At 42.5% G+C, this 19,447-nt stretch overlaps 1 protein-coding gene across 1 annotated transcript in view; it reads left to right on the forward strand.

Annotated features, from left to right (window-relative positions):
- Positions 1-724: 724 nt before the first annotated feature.
- The window catches only part of RAPGEF6 (Rap guanine nucleotide exchange factor (GEF) 6), a gene marked incomplete at its 3' end in the record, with an annotated part of 47,198 nt that continues 28,475 nt past the window's right edge, over positions 725-19,447 (forward strand). The window contains exons 1-2 of the mRNA XM_010282219.1: positions 725-778; positions 18,197-18,328. Of these exons, the coding sequence (XP_010280521.1) occupies positions 725-778; positions 18,197-18,328 (186 nt within the window). The remainder of the gene's footprint in view (positions 779-18,196; positions 18,329-19,447) is intronic.

Here is a 19,447-nt window from a genome sequence, read left to right on the forward strand (position 1 = left end):
AGAGAAAAGGGTTTGTATTGCAGAGGCTTTTAATACATTCCACTGTACGAACCTGTTAGATCATATATCCTGGAGCTACAATCTGGACACTAATTCCGTTTTTGCAGTTATGATGGACAAAGAGTATAAAGAAGAAACTTTAATATCCAGGGCGTGGGATTCCTGAATCGCCTAAGATGCTGAAGAACCTTTGCAAAATTTCATCTACAATACGAATGTGAAGTTTCCGAAAAGTGGACCTGAAAATAAGCCACTCGTAAATGCATTTTAGTGAAGAGGAAAAAAAAAAGGAATTTGAAGAATTCGTATCTCACCTTTTAATGTATTGTTGCTTTAACCTGCATTTCTAATCCATTTCCGAGTTAATTCAATTTTAGCAGCACTTTTTGGGTACATGCCTCTTGCCTGGGGGAACGTATGGATATTTGTATTTGAAAAGCTAGGAAACATTTTGATTTGAATTTATGTGCTTGTTAAAACGGGAACATTTTTATAGGAATTGCTGCTGCTGTTGCTAACTCACTGCAATACTGAAAACTACTCAGATACAGTGGAAGCTGTAATCGAATTCAGTGTGAAATTCAAGCCTGAGAAGTTGCACACACGTACGTTTGCTGCTTTGGTTTATGCTTTTTTAAAGAGAATCCAGAAGGGATTTTACTCTCTATTTTTCTTCTGTGGCTTTTCTTTGAGAAAGGAAACTTCTTTTTCCCCAGCCTAAGAAATGGCTTTTCTTGTTCGGTGTTACGCCAACTGCCTGCAACCGTGGGCTTCCAAAGTAAGTAAGATTTTGTCAGTGCTGCATTTCTCTGACATGTATTGACAGCCGTGGTGCTATTTGCATGTTCGCTTCCCAAACCTTGAGCTCTGCTCGGGTGGGAGGCTGGACTCCTGGCTGGGCATGGACTGTTCTCGTGGAATCATTTCTAAACGGGAAAGGGGCGACCTTGAAATCTTGGAATTGTTTTATATACAAATAGCTTACAAATTAACAGGAGGTATAAAAAATGCCGTTTGCTTATGAAATGTATAAAGCTTGCTTTTTAGCCTATAAATATGAAGCAAGTGTTATTGAAGTGTAACATTTTTATGACTGCATGCATATTTTGCTAACTTGAAAATACTGGTATACAAACCCACTGATGTTCTAATTTTCAAGCTGCATGAAGCTGTACTGCTTGTTTCCTTTGTGCAGCATTGTGGAATTGGTTAATTATTTAGCTGAACTATGTAATTACAATTAGCTTTAAAGGACACAAATTATTTTGTGTGTCTGAAGATGCAGTATTTTTGTGGAAAAAAATGTGTGAAAAAGAAAGCTGCTTCTTTTAAAGGAGTTAATGAAATCTAGAACATTTGAGGAAACCCATCTATTGACATAAAAGCCTTTAAAGAAATTTAAAAAAATACACTATTTGTCAAACTCTTACTAGTCGGTACTCTCGGTCAGGAAAATAGCCAAGTTGCTGGTATTTTATTAATGCTGCTGTGAAGGAGTCACCTAAGACGTGGGAATTGCCTTATAAACCCGAGGCCAGGCATGTATTCATTTATTACAACTTTGTATTTATACTGCAGCTCATACAGGCTAGAATAAAGACTGTGCAACTTTCTTGCGTGTGAAAGCCGGCAGGGTTGGAAGGCAGCGGGCAAAATCCATCTGCTCTCTTGACATCATGAGATACAGCATTGACTTTGGAGCAAGACATTTGTTCTTGACTTTGGTCCCAAAAAGTTACGAGTCTAAGCAGCGTGATGGTGTGGAGAGGCACAAGAAGCGCAGCTGGGTGTGCAGAGCCCCTGCGTGGGATGGTTTTCCCTCTTTGGCTTTCATGTCTGACAAAAATGTAAATGGCAGTTCGCTCTGCGCGGGGACGAAAATGCTGGACTTTGGGGCTTCTGTAGGCAGTTGCCAAAATCAGTGTGTAAAAATGTGGGTGGACGTGTGGCCAAATTTTGGCTGTTTCACGTGTGCTGAGTCCACCCCGCCGTCGGGTGAAGCGGAGCTGCAGGTACTCCTTGCCGTGAAGGGCCGATGGGCTCCGTGTGCTCAGCCAAGGAATTGCAGCTCCTCACCTTGGAGTTCCTGCTGGCAAATGTTGACCCGTTTGTATCATCATCTGTGTCTCGAGTACGCGTGTAGGCTCTTGCTTTCTTCCCCTCTTACTCTGTAGATATTAAATATGAAAGGAGCAGTTTACTTAAGCTGGGCTTACCTGTATCACCCTTACTAAGGAGATCTGAGCGTGGAACATGGCTTAAAAAATGGGAATGCTTAGTCACGTTGGTTCTTCAGCTGAGATTGCTCTTTCTGTAGAGTCTGGGCCAAAGTGAGAAACCACAAAAAAGAAACCCTGTACTCACATAAGGCTTTGGCAGGGGCAAAATAATAATATGAAAAAAACCTGTAAAGGCTTTTCCAGCCCCCTGCGTCAGCTCTGTGGATGATACCCAGTGGATTGCTGCCATAGCAGTCAAGCCATTTATTCATTCATTTACTATTCATAAATGAAATGGTATAAAATGTTGGGGAGGGGGACATTAGTTTTTTCTTTCCTTTTATGTTTTGTAATGGCTGATGAAAACCAATTAACTGGTTTTGCAATCCAGTCCATAGCTAAAAGTTCTTTAAAACCACAAAAGAAAAAGCACCTATAGCCTCCTTCTGCAAAACAAACCCCCCCAAAACTCCTGCAAACCCCCACAAACTTTTAAACTGATGTGTTCATGTTGTTCTGCAACTCTGAAGGGAAACATGCATAGGGTTAAACATGCCGATGGGCTGAATTATATCTGAGTTTGTTCCATTTTGTTCATATCTGAGCTTTGTACCACAAGTCTGTTTCTATGACAGGTGTTTCATAATGATACGTATTACAGCAAAATAACTGATGGCAGAATTTTAAATAGTCGAATTTGTTACTTTTTAACTTGAAAAAGTCAATTATTTTCATTATACTGTTTTGAAACTAGAACCATTTCTTGCCATAGACCAGTGAACATCTGATTTTTCATTTGCTTTCTCCGTGATTATACTCAAAATTTCTTAGATTTATGTAGATATCTGTTCCAGAATTTTTTTAATTAGTTGCTTTTAAACTGGTATAGGACAATAGTCTGAAAATGGGCTGTTGACTCAGTTGTAATTATAGCTGTTCTGAATGTGACAGCGTAATGATACATCTATTTAATCAGAGCACAGTGATGTCATATTCCTTATGACTAATCAGAAAGGTAAGCTTTGAGGGTACGTGAAGGAGAATACTTCTGAAGGTCAGCCTTAACCCAGGGGGGTACTTTCTGTGGCTGTGGAGTGACCCGCAGGAGAAGGCAGGTTTCGGAACTCCGTCTCCTCCTGGAAGATGTTCTCTGAGGACAAGGGGTGTCCGCAGCGGTTTGCGTTGCACACACCGGTTGGTGTTTCACGCACCCCTCATCTCCCAGAGACTCCATTGCTTTTGGCTTCCGAAGGCAAAAGGGATGGCGTAGACGCCTGTGAAGTAATCGACGCGTGTCTCTTCCTGCATGAAGAGCTGCTGAAGGGCGGGTAAGCGAGAGAGGACGCCCAGCATTGTGAACTTCTGCAGCGCACCTGAGGATCAGTGTGTGAGCCATTCGCTCGTCCGTGCAGGCTCTTGTAGAGGTCAACAGCATTTCTCAAGACTATGCTGATACTTGGAAACGTGTCCAAGAGAGACCACGATTCTCCTTCGCGGGAAGATGATGGTTGTTCCTCTGTCAGTTGTGTCTGGAGGTGCCAGCACAGGGCAGAATCCCATGGTGGAAGCACACCATAAGAAATGGTCCCTGCCTTGGAGACCATATGCTTTCTGGAATGGTGAACTGTAGAAGCTGAGGTAGATAGATGCAGGTGTCCTTAAGGAAGCGTGGTGAATATGCTAAGCAGCGAGGAGTGTGGAAAACGGTAATGAAAGCAGTCCCAGCTGTCGAGCCTCTGTGACTCTGGAGGAAGATAAAGGACAGTAGGCGACTCCGCATCAGTCTTACGGCGATCTGCTTCCACAGATGGGTTGTATTTGTCAGGAGAAGCAGCATTCAAACTTAGGTTAAACTAAATTCCTCTGATACCAATGCGACATTTTAAAGCAAAAAAAAATTAAATAATTCAAATGTATCTCAGCAAGATTCTGATAGTCTTTGTAATTCTGATGATAACTTTCTCAGTATCTGTTAAATTGTCTGTAATGCGCTTTGTGGTATTAGACTCTTAAATGGAGATGCATTATGAAGTCACTACGACAGCGAGCTCTAAACTTAACGATTTAGATGTATATGGTTCTCCTGTAATAGAAATTTTATGCACATCCTAACAATTTCCCAGTCCTAGAATGCATACACAGTTACCCATTTGTGTAGCAGGAGGGTCTGATGGGGAAAATACGGAGTATTTGGGTAATGTATCTATAGAGGATATTTAAAAAAGGATGCTTTTTGAGATAATGTACTTTTTATAGAAAATAAGGTTTTTTGAATTAACGTCTAAGCTTCTAAAATGTTTGTTCCTGAAGGAACACAGTTTAATTTAAGATCCCAGGTGCATGTTAAACTTGGCTTACGACAGTAGACAGTAATTTATTTTCTCTAGACTTCTGTGGTGTTCTTCTTTCTGCTGTTTAGATAAAATCTAATAATGCTAAGCATAATAACAAGATATGTTGGCTCTGTAAAAGTTTGTTTGGGTTAGAGCAGAAGACTTGGAGTCATTTTTCAGTCCCATTTCTATTTCTGCTGTTGTCCCACAGGCACATGATGCAAGTTTTAGTTACCTGTAACCAATATCACTGTAACACCATCTTCTGATTCCAAGTGACATCAATTTGATCTCCAAGATCTTGAGTTGAAACCTCCATGCAATTAAAGAATTTATTTTTTTTTAGCTCCTCAGAAAAAAAATAGAGCTTGGATAGTGTGTCCTTGATTTGATTCGATGTCATCCCTGTCTTTGCTAATGCACTTATATGGAACATAGCCTTGGTACTATGAGTTTGAAACGTTTTCTGTGCAAATGGAGTAACTGATCCTTTGGTTTCTCTTTTTCAGTCAATTTTCACATCTTTCTTTTCCTCTTGGCCTTGCCTCTCCCTCCCGTCTTTCTCTGTCCATGCCTGTAGCTTCCAGCCCAACTTTCTGTGGTGCGGAGCACCCCGTCATCACTTGGAGTGGGACCTGTGGACGCTCGTCACCTGAGCGTGTGAGTTTGTGTGCAGGCATGGGCAGCGGGTGATTGCCCTGCGAGCTCCTCTCCTCTGGTTCCTGATAGTTCTCTTCCCTCCTACAAGCTTTGGCTTGTATGGTTTAGCTCTCTTCTGTGTTTCTGGAGTTTCAGCCAGCTCCTCAGAGTATTTATGGTCTCTCCTACTCCATATTTTCTGATCTTTTTCTCCTCCGTCCCCTGCAACAGAAGGATTGCCTTGTTTCTTCATCTTAATTTATTTGGAGGAGAACAGCCTTTTGGTTACTCAGGGCTCTGAGCCCTTAGAGGGTGAGTGCCTGGACCAACCAACAGCAATTTTCTTGACGCTTAGTTAAAAGTTTAACTCTTTTTCTGTAACAACTTGCAGGATACTTTCTGTAAAACTTTTTAAAGGCACTTTTTTGCTTGATAGTTTATTTAGATAAAAATGGTTTAATATGAGCTGTGTGGCCACTTACTTCAGAAAGCTTGGATTTTCTTATACTCCAGTATATATTATGTTGAGGTTAAATGCAAGTACACATCGTACTACTTCTCAACAGAAAAAGCCTTTTCCCGAAGTATTGTTTTTATCGGAAATTGGCTCTTAATATGCAAATAAACACCTATCTGTTCATTTATTTCCTCCTAGACTTTGTTTGTTTTAAACCTGCTTTGTTTCAGTTCTGCTTACAGCTACAGCCTAGTTCGGGACCACCTTGTTTTGCTCCTCTCACTTCCATGAATGCATTTCTTTATGAACACAGCAAGAAAACGTAGATGGAAGATTGGTGCTCCTTTGTTTTTATGCATACACAGGATCTGAGGGCCTCATTCCGCAGCTCTTAGCCAAGAGGCAATATGTTGCCGAGCGTTGCTTGCAGCACTGGCGTGCTGACGCTGCGCTCCATGCGCCCTCGTAGCCCTGCTCGGTGTGTCCCTGGAGCCAATTGTCACTTGCATGTCATACAGTGAAGTGAGGTCGTAGCAGCCTGAGGATGTGTGATGAGGGACCATCACCACCACGACATTTTACCCATCAGTGCATATAAGAGTTTATAAATTATTCAGCTGAGATGAAACTTGATGTAGATTAGGAGTTTCACGTGCCCTGCAGTGTTGTCTCGGGATGAGAGCTCCCCAAACGTCGGGCCGCTGTCGCCCGCGTGGCTGCTGGAGTTATAATGACTTGAGAAACTTCCGTGCAGAACTCATAGCATCACTAGCCACCGCCACAGTTTGTTTTCTACTCTAATTACTTAGACAAGGATCTTTTCAGTCTTGTAATGTTTCAGTGGTGAGAACAAACAGTAGAATTTTTGAACTCTGGCACTGAAAATAAGTATTTTTGAACATTCCTGTTAGATTTTCATAATAACAAAACGCAATTCTTGACGCTTAAAAAATGTTACTCTGTGGATAGACCAGAGAAGATTTGATCTGTATTAATTCATCATTGTAAAAAATGCAGCTTATGTTTATGTATCGGATATTCCAAGTCCTATGGAGCTCTCATCAATACCGGTACATTTTTTCACAGGTGGATTTTCACAGCTGAAGTCCCCACTTCTCTGAAGCAGAGACGTTTGCGTGTCAGATGCTTAGTGTTATCATGAGTTAAGGCAAAGCAGTAATCTATAATTTAGACATATGAAAACCAAATTAAAATTGCATTACATGTGTGGTTTAAGGCAACACCAGAATTGTTTGAAACTCTGTCCTCATGTCACCTTATTATAACTACGGAAATGGAATACTTCAGAGGGTTTTATTTTCTACGCACTGTAGGAACCATGAAGACCAAGAAGCTCTTGGCTGCCAGAGGCATAAAACAGCCTCTAGAGATTTGTACTTTTTAGATGTGTTTTGTTGTGGGTTTTTTACCTTTTTTTCCTGGTAAGCCTGGGGTTATTTTAGGAATGCTACAAGGATAGTTTTCAGGGCACTGTAAGGCTGTTGTGGGATGGTAGCAACTTGGTCCTTATTTCTTTGAGATTCGTGTCTGTAGTACTAACAACAACTCGAGTGAGTAGGTGCTGTAGCTAATGAATTGAAACAAGTTTTGAAATAAATATTGTCAGCAAGCCCTTCTTCTGGATGTTTTGAAGAGGGAAATGATCTGAAGTTTGTATAGTTGGATAGGCAGCGTTTTTCTTTGCATCATGTCACTGAAGTTACGGGATTTTATCTGAACTTGTTGGGGAAAATATTTGACCCATCAGTTGGCTTTAAAAACAAACAAATAAAAAAGACATCATTGCTGCTCTTTAAAAATCTGAAGAAATCTTCTTCTGTGCCACTGGTGGAACATCTGTGGTCTTTAAGGAAATGTTTTTGTTTGCATTAAGTTAGTTGAGGACTGATGTCAGCATAGGTAATTTGGCTGGGCTCATCTTACCCTCTCTGCGGATACCTAAGTGGCCTCTTTCTGTATCTCAGAGGAGCAACTTTCTCCTCTCCCATTAACACAGCTCTAAGTGTATTTTAAGTGTTTTTAAACTGGAACAAAATTATAGCTCATACGTAAAAGGTGAACATAAACCAGAGTTAATTTATATAAATCTTGGGGAAAAAGGCTAATTACAATTCTGTAAAATAAGTTTAGAGAACTCCATTTGGTTTTGGTGGTTTCTCATTATTCTACTGGCAGGATGTATGAAATGATTAAAATATTTACTGATACCAAGAAAAAAAATCTGAGAGGTTTGGTGGGTTTTTTTTCTGTAGATGGAATGAATGGGATGGATGAGAGTGAAAAGTGGGATGCAGAAGGGTTTGCTTGGTAATAGACTGGCTGCATGTCGGTGGGAGTAAGCATTGTTGCAGTAGCTTGTAGAAAGAAAGAAAAAAAAGTTGAACTAATTAAATCGGTTAGCTTGTGAAAACGAACAAACCGATGATGGAATCGCAGGCACATAGCGAGACCATCAAAACAACCGGCACAGAAGATGCTAGAATCTTAGGGCAGTGATCGTGCCCCTGTACTCGGCACTGGTGAGGCCGCCCCTTGAATCCTGTGTTGAGTTTTGGGCCCCTCACTACAAGAAGGACGCTGAGGTGCTGGAGCGTGTCCAGAGAAGGGCAACGGAGCTGGGGAGGGGGCTGGAGCACAAGTCTGATGAGGAGCGGCTGAGGGAACTGGGGGGGTTCAGTCTGGAGAAGAGGAGGCTGAGGGGAGCCCTCTCCGCTCTCTACCACTGCCTGAAAGGGGGTTGTGGTGAGGGGGGGGTTGGTCTCTTCTCCCAAGTAACCAGCGATAGGACGAGAGGAAATGGCCTCCAGTTGCACCAGGGGAGGTTTAGATTGGATATTAGGAAAAATTTCTGTATGGGAGAGAGCGGTCAGGCATTGGCACAGGCTGCCCAGGGAGGTGGTGGAGTCACCATCACTGGAAATGTTCAAAAAATGCGTGGACGTGGCACTGTGGAACATGGTTTAGTGGGCGTGGGGGTGCTGGGTTGACGGTTGGACTTGGTGATCTCAAAGGTCTTTTCCAACCTTAGTGATTCTGTGAGAACGCAGGGGCAGGCTGGAGGCCTGGGGCTCGGCCCTGACGGTAGCGGTAAGCCGCGGGAGTAGCAGTGCTGAGCCGGGCTCGCCAGCCGCTTCTTGCTGGTTGGTACAGGCCACAGAAACGCCGCTTTTGGGGAATGTTTTTCTATGTGGAGCCTCTGTAACGTGGTAGAGTTTTTGACTATGAAGTGTTTAAAATAATCGGATCTGGATTGTTTGGAATGCCAGAGGGAGGCCAGGGGCCTGGCACAGGATGGGTGTGCTGCCCGGGACGTGCTGGAGAGTTTGCCCGTGTCTGGAGTTACGGTGTTCTGGAATGAGCCGCTTTGGAAACCCATCTGGCCCGCTAGCTCCTGGGACAAAGCTTCCCTCTGCTGTGGCGGGGGCTTGGCATACAGGAGATAGCGAAGGTATCGGAGGTGGATGCGGCATCGTGAAGAGGAGAGCTCCCAGCAGGACTGCTGGAAACCAGGGGTACCCAAAGACTGGAACTGCAAGTGGAAAAGGTAAAGGCAGAAATCTGGGCAGAACTATTTCATTCTAACATGAACTGTATGAAGGGTTTTGAATCAAGGACGTCAAAGAGAAAAAGGCTTATGAAGGGAAGGGAAGGATATAGTCAGTGAAAAGGAGAGGTGGGAGCTGGCAGGGGGTCCGCAGGACTGTGGTCCCGTTCAGCTCTGATCAAGTGGTCTCTTTAGTTTGGCGATTTTGTTTAATTTAATTTTTTAAAACTGAAGGCAAACACATTTTTTGTTTGTTGTTTGTTTTTTTTTTTTTTAAACTGGTTGTTCATAACACTCTAAACTTTCTGTATCAGCTGAGAAGGGAAAATTGCTACCCTTAAATCACGGGTGCAGTGAAGCCTGAGCGGGAGCATTTCCTAAAGCTCAGAGGTTACCAAGCGTAATCATAGTTCACGCTTCAAGAGTGCGTTAATGGGTTCCAGCTTAAAACAGTGAAAACCTCGTAATGGAAAAGCTGAAGCAATAAACAAAATAAATGTATGTGCCTTAAAGTTGGGATTGTTGGGCTTGGAGCGCAAGAGCTGGTGGTAGCGGCGCGCGGGGGTTTTACGGTGACGCAGCAAACGTTCGTGTGCACTGACGCTGCGGGGCCGCGTCGTGCTTGGCCTCAGGTGTTTCATGGAAATGAACCCCGTGTTGTTTCTGAATATTACTCTTGCTGGCAACGTTTCAGGGAACTTGAGAAAAGCAAATGAAGTATAAGGTTACTGACAATCTGTAAGAACCAAGGGCAGAAAATTTGCTTACGCAGCCTACGGAAGGACAGGCTGTTCCCTCGGAGGCTGATGCTTCTACTGTGTCCAGACTAGATCGATCGGTTGTAAATGTCCATACCAGGGCCTTGGAAAATGATGAAGAACTTTGCTATCAAGGATGAGTGAAGTGAAACTTTTTCTTCTTTATTGCCCATTTTTCTTCCATTAATTTGAATTTGTAGTGGATACACTGGGAGAATCACAGAGTCTGTGCTTAGTCTAGTAATTTTGTTTCTGATGAGTCCTTTGGTCAGCCCCTCCTTGTGGGATGTTTCTGAATGTGTTTAATAAACATGCCATTTACTGCAGGTTGGGGCTTCTTTTATGAAGCTGCTTTTACATGTAAAAAAAGATAATTCATAGGCCTTGTTTCCATCTGTCAAGACTATTTTGCAGATTCACATTGTGCCTTTTCAGCATGTGTTTTTTGGATATCCAAACTGTACCAGGAAACACTGATACTTGTTTTCAAAACTTGTGGCACAGAGGCGCAGATGTGGCTTTTCCATAGGGGAAAGATACCAGCACGTCCAAAAGTCAGTCACATAGGAGATAACGGCGTGAAGAGCACGGTCCCAGTGCCAAAAGAGGTTCTTTCTATTCCCCATTCTTTCCAGGGAAAGGAATCGGAAGACAAAAGTCTCAGTTTAGCCCTCCTACAGCATAACTTCACTTACAACTTCTGTGGTAACTTCACTTACGACTTTCCTCTCTGTACAAACTCTGCAATGACTTTTCCATAGCCTTAATTTTTAGCAAAACCTTCCTGGAGAGCACATAAAGGAAAGTTGTCCTCAGGCTAGCAATCATTTTTAGTGTGCTTCGCAAAAGAGTTGATTGGTGGTCATCTCGTCAAAGATCACGTAATTTGCTCTGTTGTACAGGGCATGTGCAATCTTAAAAATCTATTATGCCAAAACTAGCTTTTAATTTAATTCCTGAGTATTCTGTGTGACTTTGCTCCTGAGAGTAAATGGTGTTTACGTGGGAAGTAAATGTCACTGCGGACGCACTCTGCTTGGGCCTGTAGAAATGGTCTGTTAGCTTGTGAGATATACCACTTATTGGAATTTATACTCCAATTAACGTCAAAATTACAGACACAAGACTTGGTGAAAGTTGGCACATCACTTCGTATATAGTATGTGTTGCCATAGGCGTAGATAGAAATACTACTGCAAAGCGAAATAAAGTATTAATTTAGAAAATTGGTGTTAGTTGGGAAATCTCTATTCAGACCCGTGTCACAGCAGCATGGCAGTTTTTGTTGTCTTGCCTGCATCTTTGGTATTTTCAGACACCTCAAACTGGATGTCTTGAAAATTAGATACTTTCGGATGAGATCCAGTGAGATGCAGTTCAGTCTGCTGCACTGGATAGCTTGAAAATGATGCATAAAAGTTCAGTGTAATTGTTGCAAAGTGTTTTGTGGCTATGGAGGGAAAGTACTGCCCCACTGCAAATTTGGGGTGGTTTTGGTGACGAAATTGAAGTAATAAAACTGAAGAACGTGACCTTCCTGCTATCCAAGAGGAAATGAGCTGGAGGTTGGCTGGTTGGTTCCCTTCCGATACTCATCTGGTGCAGAAAATGCTGAATAACCCATGAGATTTTGGTAATCGTGCAGCAGTGTCAGTTGGCAGTGTTTGCACCAACACGGCCCTTTTTGGAAAGGGGGCCTAGATAAGATTCTCTAGAACCCTGTCAAATTACATCATGAAGAATTCCAGTGGTGGGGACTCTACCGTGTCCCTGGGGAGGTTGTTCCAATGACTGATGGTTCTCACAGTAAAAAAAAATTGCTGTCTTATATTAAGATGAAACTTCTCCTGGTGAAACTTTATACCTGTTGCCTCTCATCTTTTCCGTGTGGCTCCTTGGGAAGAAAGACCCTCCATTCTCTTTGTAGCTGCCCTTTGAGTACCGGCATACTGTGATGAGGTCCCCCTGAGCCTTCTCTTCTCCAGGGAGAAGAGACCTAACTCCTTCAGTCTTTCCTCATGGGACAGGTTCTTCAGCCCTTTGATCATCTTTGTGGCCCTTCTTTGGACCCTCTTCAGTTTGTTCACCTCTTTTTTGAATTGTGGGGATCAGAACTGGACGCAGTTCTCCAGGTGTGGCCTGTCAAATGCTGGGTAGAATGGGATGTTCATGTCTCTTGTCTCCACAAGTAATGCCCCTGCGGATGCAGCCCAAGATCTGATTTGCCTTCATTGCTGCAGCGACGCACTAACTCATATTTGGTTTCTTGTGCACCAGGAACCCCAGGTCTCTCTTTGGCAAGTCTGCTCCTCAGTCACAGAGATCCCAGCGTGTACTGGGCTCTCTGGTTATGCCATCCCAGGTGCAGGACCTTGCACTCGTCTTTGTTAAACTTCATACGGTTCTTGCTAGGCAACTGCCGGAGACCGGCAGTCTCTGGGAAAAATCATCATGCCGTTGTTCTAAATACCTCTGTCCTTGTTATCAAACTAGTTTTAGAAAGTTGGTAATTCTGTATTAGACCAAGTTATCCTGATTGCCTGTGAGGGGAAAAAAAAAATCAAATCAAATACTCTTTGCAAGTACACCTTGTTGAAAAATGGAAGGATAGAGCTGGGATCTGGGGAGCGGTCCAGCCCACCAAACCTTCCGCTTTTAAGCGTAATCTTGGGTTACTGCTGTAAGCTTACTGTGTGCTCTTCCTTCACTCTTTTCTTATTCAAATGGATTGTAATAAATAACTCCTTCAGATGCATTGCATGTTTGGAATGGTTAATTAGGAAATCAATAACTTTGGAATACTGGGTGTATAGTTTTTCTTTATCTGAAAAATGTACTGGCTATTAGAGTATAAATTGCTCATGACTGAAGGTTGCAGCTTTTTTGCTGTATTAGTTGGTTCTCACCAACTTTAGTGCTTCTTTTATCTTTAGCTATTGTTAGCTGGTAATTTTAGCTAACCGAAGAACGTCTGTGCTGGTTCAGGTCACGGGTCCCTGTGGCCCCATACATGTCCCCTGGTGTCATGCAAAGCACTGAGCAGTTTCCCCCGGGACACCTTTGGGCAGTAGTGGATGCTGTAGGGTCTGTGTCCTTTTCTGGTTCCTCCTTCCTCGTTCTGGTTCTTTGTCTCTCCTGCCAAGCTCCCTGGGTTTCATCCCTTACGCCTGACATCCTCTGGTTTCTCCACGCTCTTCACAAGGACCATCCTTTTTTCCAAGGATGACCAAGGACAAGTATGAGCAAAGGTTCTTCTCTCCCACACTTCGTTGCTTTTATAGTGTCCCATTGCTGTCCCTTCATGTCCCTCCGATTCCTCCAGCCATCAGAGCAGCAGTGCTGCTCCCAGCTCTGCCGCTCCATTCAAACCTATCAATCAGTCTCTCAATGCAATTTGCTTTCTGTGACGTGCAAGACTTGAGTGTCCTTTCTGTCCAGATAGGACAAAAAAACACTTATGTGTACTGCTCCTCTTGTTGGTTTGTTTTTTTCCCTGTTTGTTTGTTTGGGGTTTTTTTTTTGTTTGTTTTTTGTTTGTTTTTGTTTGGGTTTGTGTTTTTCTGTTTTGGTGGTTGTTTTTTTTTTTGAATGTGAGAGTTTCTGCATTGTATTGTGTAATAGGAGAAAAGACAGGTATGGGGCTTGGCGTTTGTTTGTTTGGGGTTTTTTTTTGTTTGTTTTGGTTTTTTTTGTTTGTTTTGGTTTGGGTTTGTTTTTTTCTGTTTTGGTGGTTGTTGTTTTTTTTTGAATGTGAGAGTTTCTGCATTGTATTGTGTAATAGGAGAAAAGACAGGTATGGGGCTTGGCGAGGATTTTGGGGTTTCTCTGGTTTAGCAGCAGGAGTGCTGCTGCTCCTTGCTTCAGTGCGGGATGGCTGCACCCATGAGATCGATAGCAAAAGCCAAGCTCCTGGTGGAGTCTTCACCTTGTGGGTGCTTTCAGGGTGCTGGGTAGAGTTTAGCATTCTGTGCGTGTCATTTTTATTAACTGTTACTCAGAAGCGCCTTTTACACTCTGCCCTCCCCTGCCCTCTCCCCAGCGCTGCCGCTTCGTGAGCCGGCCTTGGCTGCGTCCCGGCAAGCGGGATGGGATGGGCCCTGTGAACCTCCTTCAGAAATCTCACGTGCGTTTAACAAAAAGCTGCCTGGGCTGCTGTTGCTTCTGGGCTTGTGTGGCAAGACAGACTGACGCTATCATTAGGGCGAACTTCCGAAGGATTTAGTGTTTTTTCTTTCCTTTTTTCCTATTGCAATTTGCAATATCTCTTTAAAAATCCCCTTGTTGATTCAGGTTTTTTGGGTGTAATCACCGACTGTATTTCCCTGACTCTGTGGGAGGGCAGAGCTGTAGCTGGCTGTGCAGACCATCACTTCTGTTTTCTTAACTTCCTTTTGCTTACAGCTCTGAACCACAGTATGGCGTTTCAGCGGGGGGTTGGTGCTAAATATTCCTTTGTTGGGAAAGGTCAGTCACAAGGATGTGCTGGCACCGATGTAGGGACTGGCTGTGCCAGCACGTCGGACGCACTCGTATTCGAATCCCAGATTGTTCTTTCTTGTGAAAAAATGCAATTGTTATGGTTTAAAGTGGCAAGGAAGTAATCTATTTCTGTATTGAGTGTTTATCAGAATTTCGTGGATATTTGGGGTTTTCCTGTCCATGGCTGTGAGGCACACAACTAGCCAGAAGTTAACCATAGACTCATGGAATAGTTTGGGTGGGAAGGGACCTTTCAAGGCCATCTAGTCCAACCCCGTGCCACGAGCAGGGACACCTTCAACTCGATCAGGGTGCTCAGAGCCCCATCCAGCCTGACCTGGGATGTTCCCAGGGATGGGGCATCCACCACCTCTCTGGGCAACCTGGGCCAGGGGTTCACAACCCTCATAGTGAAGAATTTCTTCCTTGTATCTAGTCTAAATCTCCCCTCTTTTGGTTTAAAACTGTTACCCCTTGTCCTATCACTACAGGCCTGCTAAAGAGTCTGTCCCCATCTTTCTTACCAGCCTCCTTTAAGCCCTGGAAGGCTGCAGTAAGGTCTCCCCAGAGGCATTAATTCAGGTGTGAATTCAGATGTCTGCATCTGAAAACCTCTAATGTGGACATAGGTGAATGTTGCTATTTTGAACTCACTTCCCTAACACATAATTTTTCAAGATATTGATGCAATTGTAACAACAGTTTCTAAGTTTCCCCCACAAAAAAAAAAAACATAGTCAAATAATAAATGAATATTATTCACCAGTAGTTAAGGCAATTTTGTAGCACTTTCAGCGACTTCACAATCACATCCTGCAAGTCCTTCCCACGTCCGCTGTCGTGTTTTACAGAAACACCCTGTCCATGTCTTTCTGCTTAGTGAGCTCTGAAAGAAAGACCAATCAGTTTGGGTAATAAAAACGACATACAAAAGGCAGAAGCTGTGATTTATTTTGGGAGATTGAGTAGAGTGGCAAGCAGCACTTTAAAGGTCACTTGTCTCAAATAAACCTTATCTCTCTCAAATTTAAAGAGATACTGCAGTGTTTCCTTGCATCTAACCTGCATTAAATGTCTTTTACAAGAACATATTGCAGAGTCCAGCAGGAGCATCATACAGGCCCAGGTGCTTTATAGGTGATGGAAATGGAGTGCTGGCAGGGGGAATGAAGATCGGTTGTAAGTGATTAATGAGTTGATAAATACTCCTTTGGGAAGGCTGGTGGTGGTGTGGGTTGGTCTTCAATGTGTGTTTGTGAAAATAGCATACAAAATACATACAGAACTTTTTTTATTTTGAAAGCCATGTCTTGTTCCAGCAGTACTTCTCAACCTAGGTGTTTAGAACAGCCTTTGTCACAAAAACCTCAAAATTTAAACTAAATTAAGGAAGAAAAACTGTATGTGGCGGGGTGTGTGTGTGTGTGTGCGTGTGTGTGTGTGTGTGTGTGTGTCCGTCCGTCCGTCCGTCCGTCCCTGAATGGGCTTCAATAGCACCAGTTTTTAGTCGACAGCAGGCATCTGCTCTGTTCTCCTGGGAAATCTTGCAGAATTGCTTCTGCTTGTGGTTCTGGTCATTCTTTCCCTGGAGCTGTTTTGAAAGTTTGAAAATCGTTCTGAATCTGGATAGCAGGGAGCTTAAATTAGATTTCCTTGTGTCTGTATTATCGCAGTCAGTGTGGGACTTGCACAGAAAGAAATCTGACTGAAGCTGAACTCAGAACTGGTTGTTGGAATAGGGAGGTTATAAAATGGGCTCAGGCTGAGGAGTTTGCGGCAAAACTGTGGTCTTGTTAAGGTAGGGGTAATGAATCTATATGGGTTGATTTGTTCTGTAATTTACTAAAACTCCTGGATTTTTCAGTTGCGTTGACCTCCAGCGTATCAGTGACTGCCAGGAGCCCTGCCTAGTAATTTGGCAAGCGCTGGGTTGCTGCTGGGTGTTGTCCTCCCTGGCAAGCCGTGTGCTGCCCTTGCTCCTACGTGCCTTTCTGTCTTTTCGCGTGGACGCTAGCACTGCGGTGTGCTTGCAGTGGAGCCGGCTGACGTGCGAACCTCCAGGGAGCAGAGGAGCCGTGTCACCCTGCGGCGTGGGCACCGAACGCTCCGATGGAGGCAGCAGATGGGGAACGCCAGGGGAACGACCTCCATCAGCAACGTGGTCGGCATCGTTGAAATACCAGTGGCTTAACTCATGTCCAAATTGATGCAGGCTTTAAGGAAGATGATGTAGCACTTTCTGCCTCGTGTCTGCAGTAGGTCATAGAATCATTTAGGTTGGAAAAGACCTTTAAGATGATCAAGACCCAACTGTAAACCTAGTGCTGCTGGGTCCAGGTAGTGCTTTTCTCTACGTGTGCTGTAGGAGATATTCATTTGGCTTTAAAAAGTACCCAGCTAGTGCTCCAGACCAGAATTAAATCTCAAATTTCCTGCTTTGCTTTTACATTTCGTTGTTGTAGAAGAGGTCACCTCTCGGTGTACATCGGCTCTTGCCGTGCGTGCTGAGTGTACCTTTTGGCCACTGCATTAAATTCTGTCAGCTGAATGGTTTGACCTCTTTGCTGTTCTCAAATCCTGAAAAAGAGATTTTTTTTTTTCTTTTGTTTTCAGCCTGTAAAACTTCTTGGTGGCTAAATGTAGGCTTCAAAATGTTGTGTTTCCTTTGTGTTTGGATCAAATTCACTATTTCATACCTACTGCTTGGAGGGTTTTTTTTAACGGGACTTTGTGAAAGTTGGCAATCTCTCACTTTTCAAACTTTCTCCTTTTCCAAATACATGTGAACATAGATACTAATTTACAGGTTGGATATTTTATACTTTCTTTTTGGAAGTAAGATGTATATAAAACTAGAATAATGTAAATGTTAGGATAGTGAAAAATAGTTTTTGTAGTCTTTCATTTCCCAGAGTTACTTTGCAAGTAAGAATCTGTCTTGGTTTTTAGAGCCCATAGGATGGTCCTTATAGTTCAATGTAAATTTAAAAAAGACTAGAAATATATCTGGCAGAAAATAAATGAGCAACTGAATTAAAGGACTAGTTATTTTATAGTATTCTATGGGGCTTTGATTCTTCAAAAGCCTACTACTTTTTTCAATAGAAAGAACATGTTTGTAGGCTTCAATCATGCACTAAAATGTGTATATCTACATACATGTGTTCATTTACAGATTGACTTACAGAACAGAAGTGCCATTGTACATACATGTACCAAGAATGTGTAATAGCCCTTCTGTGTACTCATTTTCTTAAAGAAAATTCAAAGCGTTTTCTGGACTAAAACTTTTGTTTAGATTACGTTACTTACTGTTTTGTATTGATGTTTTCTAAAGGTTATTCTTGAACTGAGACACGAATATAAACAGGAATCCTGTTTTGTATTGGATTGCAACATAAGCTAATGTTTAAGGCTGTGGTCTGTTTGGCCGGCATCATCTGTTTGCCATCTTATGCACTCTTAAGCCTGTTAGTGTTATACCAGTTAGCTGTAAAGAGGCTAGACCTTGGTTTTATAGAAAGGTGCATCCTTTTCTATCAGTTGTATAAAATCTGAATGTGATTGGGCAAGCAATCTTAAACTATTAACCTAAATTAGCTTTTTCTGAAAATGTATCTCGCGTTACAGGTGGATATTAAAATGCATGACAAAAACTTTATGAATAACTTTGTCTTCAAATCAGACTTACATGTCTTGGTTTTTCTTTCTTTTTCCTCCCTTTCCCAAATCTGTTTTATTTACAGCTTCCAGCTGATCTTACCAAGATGCATCTTACCGACAACCCTCATCCTCAGGTGACTCACGTCCCCTCAAGCCAGTCGGGATGTAGCATTGCCAGTGATTCTGGGAGCAGCAGCCTGTCTGATATTTATCAGGTAAAATTGCATTTGTTTCTTATTTTTCCTTCCTTGATGTTAAACATTCCATAAACAAAACCAGTGCCCGTTTATCCAAGACTTCCCTTTTTGATGCTTCTGCATCTCCCTGTGTTGCTCATGTGACTCTCCACCTCCTCAGCCACACAGAAGTGAAACAGACTTCTTGTAAAGCTTTTTTTGTTGCTTTTCACATCTTTACACACCAACAAGGATGCTGTGGCTTTTAAAAGTCACATTTGGAGATTTATGGGATTGTTTTCCTTCTTTCTGAAATGGAACAAATATCATGAAATCATTCTTGTGTTTCAAATACATTCCTTGATTATTTGTATTTATTGCTAATAACAGATGTTCTGTTCTGCAAACAAGAGCAGGGCAATAAACGCCCTCTGCACTAATTGACTGCAGAAATTCCGGTGTTGCGTGCTTAGAATAGAAGTTGTCTGAAATGCAGGGATAGTCTTCATTTGTTTACAGATGATATACCTAATAAGTTGCCTGTCTCGTGTCAAATTGCAGAGCTGGTTTCATGGGGTCCTTTGCTCTGGTTGATGAAGGTGCTCATCTTGGGTTTGGCTTGATCAGTAATTTCACAGCTCTTCCACTTTCAAGTTGAAATCTGACTACAGTACTGAGTATGTAGCAATTACTGAGCATGACGTAGGTGTAACTTGATTTTAGACACCTATTCCCTTGGGTGCTGTCTGGGTGCTATTTCTATACACTAAACAGAGTATTGATGCATCTTATTTACAGCAAAATACTGCTAGGTAACTTTAAAGCATTAAAAGCAAAAATCCTTTTAGAACATTGAGTATCTCTGCATTTTTGTCCTGTTTAACCTATTATGTTACTACTACTTTAGATTTGCTTGCTGCCATCCAGGTCAGGAGTAGTTTGCATCCATGATGTTTTTTCAAAAAGCTCTGGGAATTCTCTGGTTTAGAAGAGGCAGTGCTGGAAAATGTTGTTCAGTATCTTGATTTTAAAATTTTTTTTTTATTTTTATTTTTTTTAAATTTTCCGAGTCAACAGAATTGATTTAATTAGTCAGAGTCAGCAGAACTAGTCTGTGTATTGTACCTTAACATCTTGTATGTTAGGATGCTGATGGAC

The sequence above is a fragment of the Phaethon lepturus genome, unplaced genomic scaffold, assembly GCF_000687285.1.
Source record: "Phaethon lepturus isolate BGI_N335 unplaced genomic scaffold, ASM68728v1 scaffold1032, whole genome shotgun sequence".
Lineage (NCBI taxonomy): Eukaryota > Metazoa > Chordata > Aves > Phaethontiformes > Phaethontidae > Phaethon > Phaethon lepturus.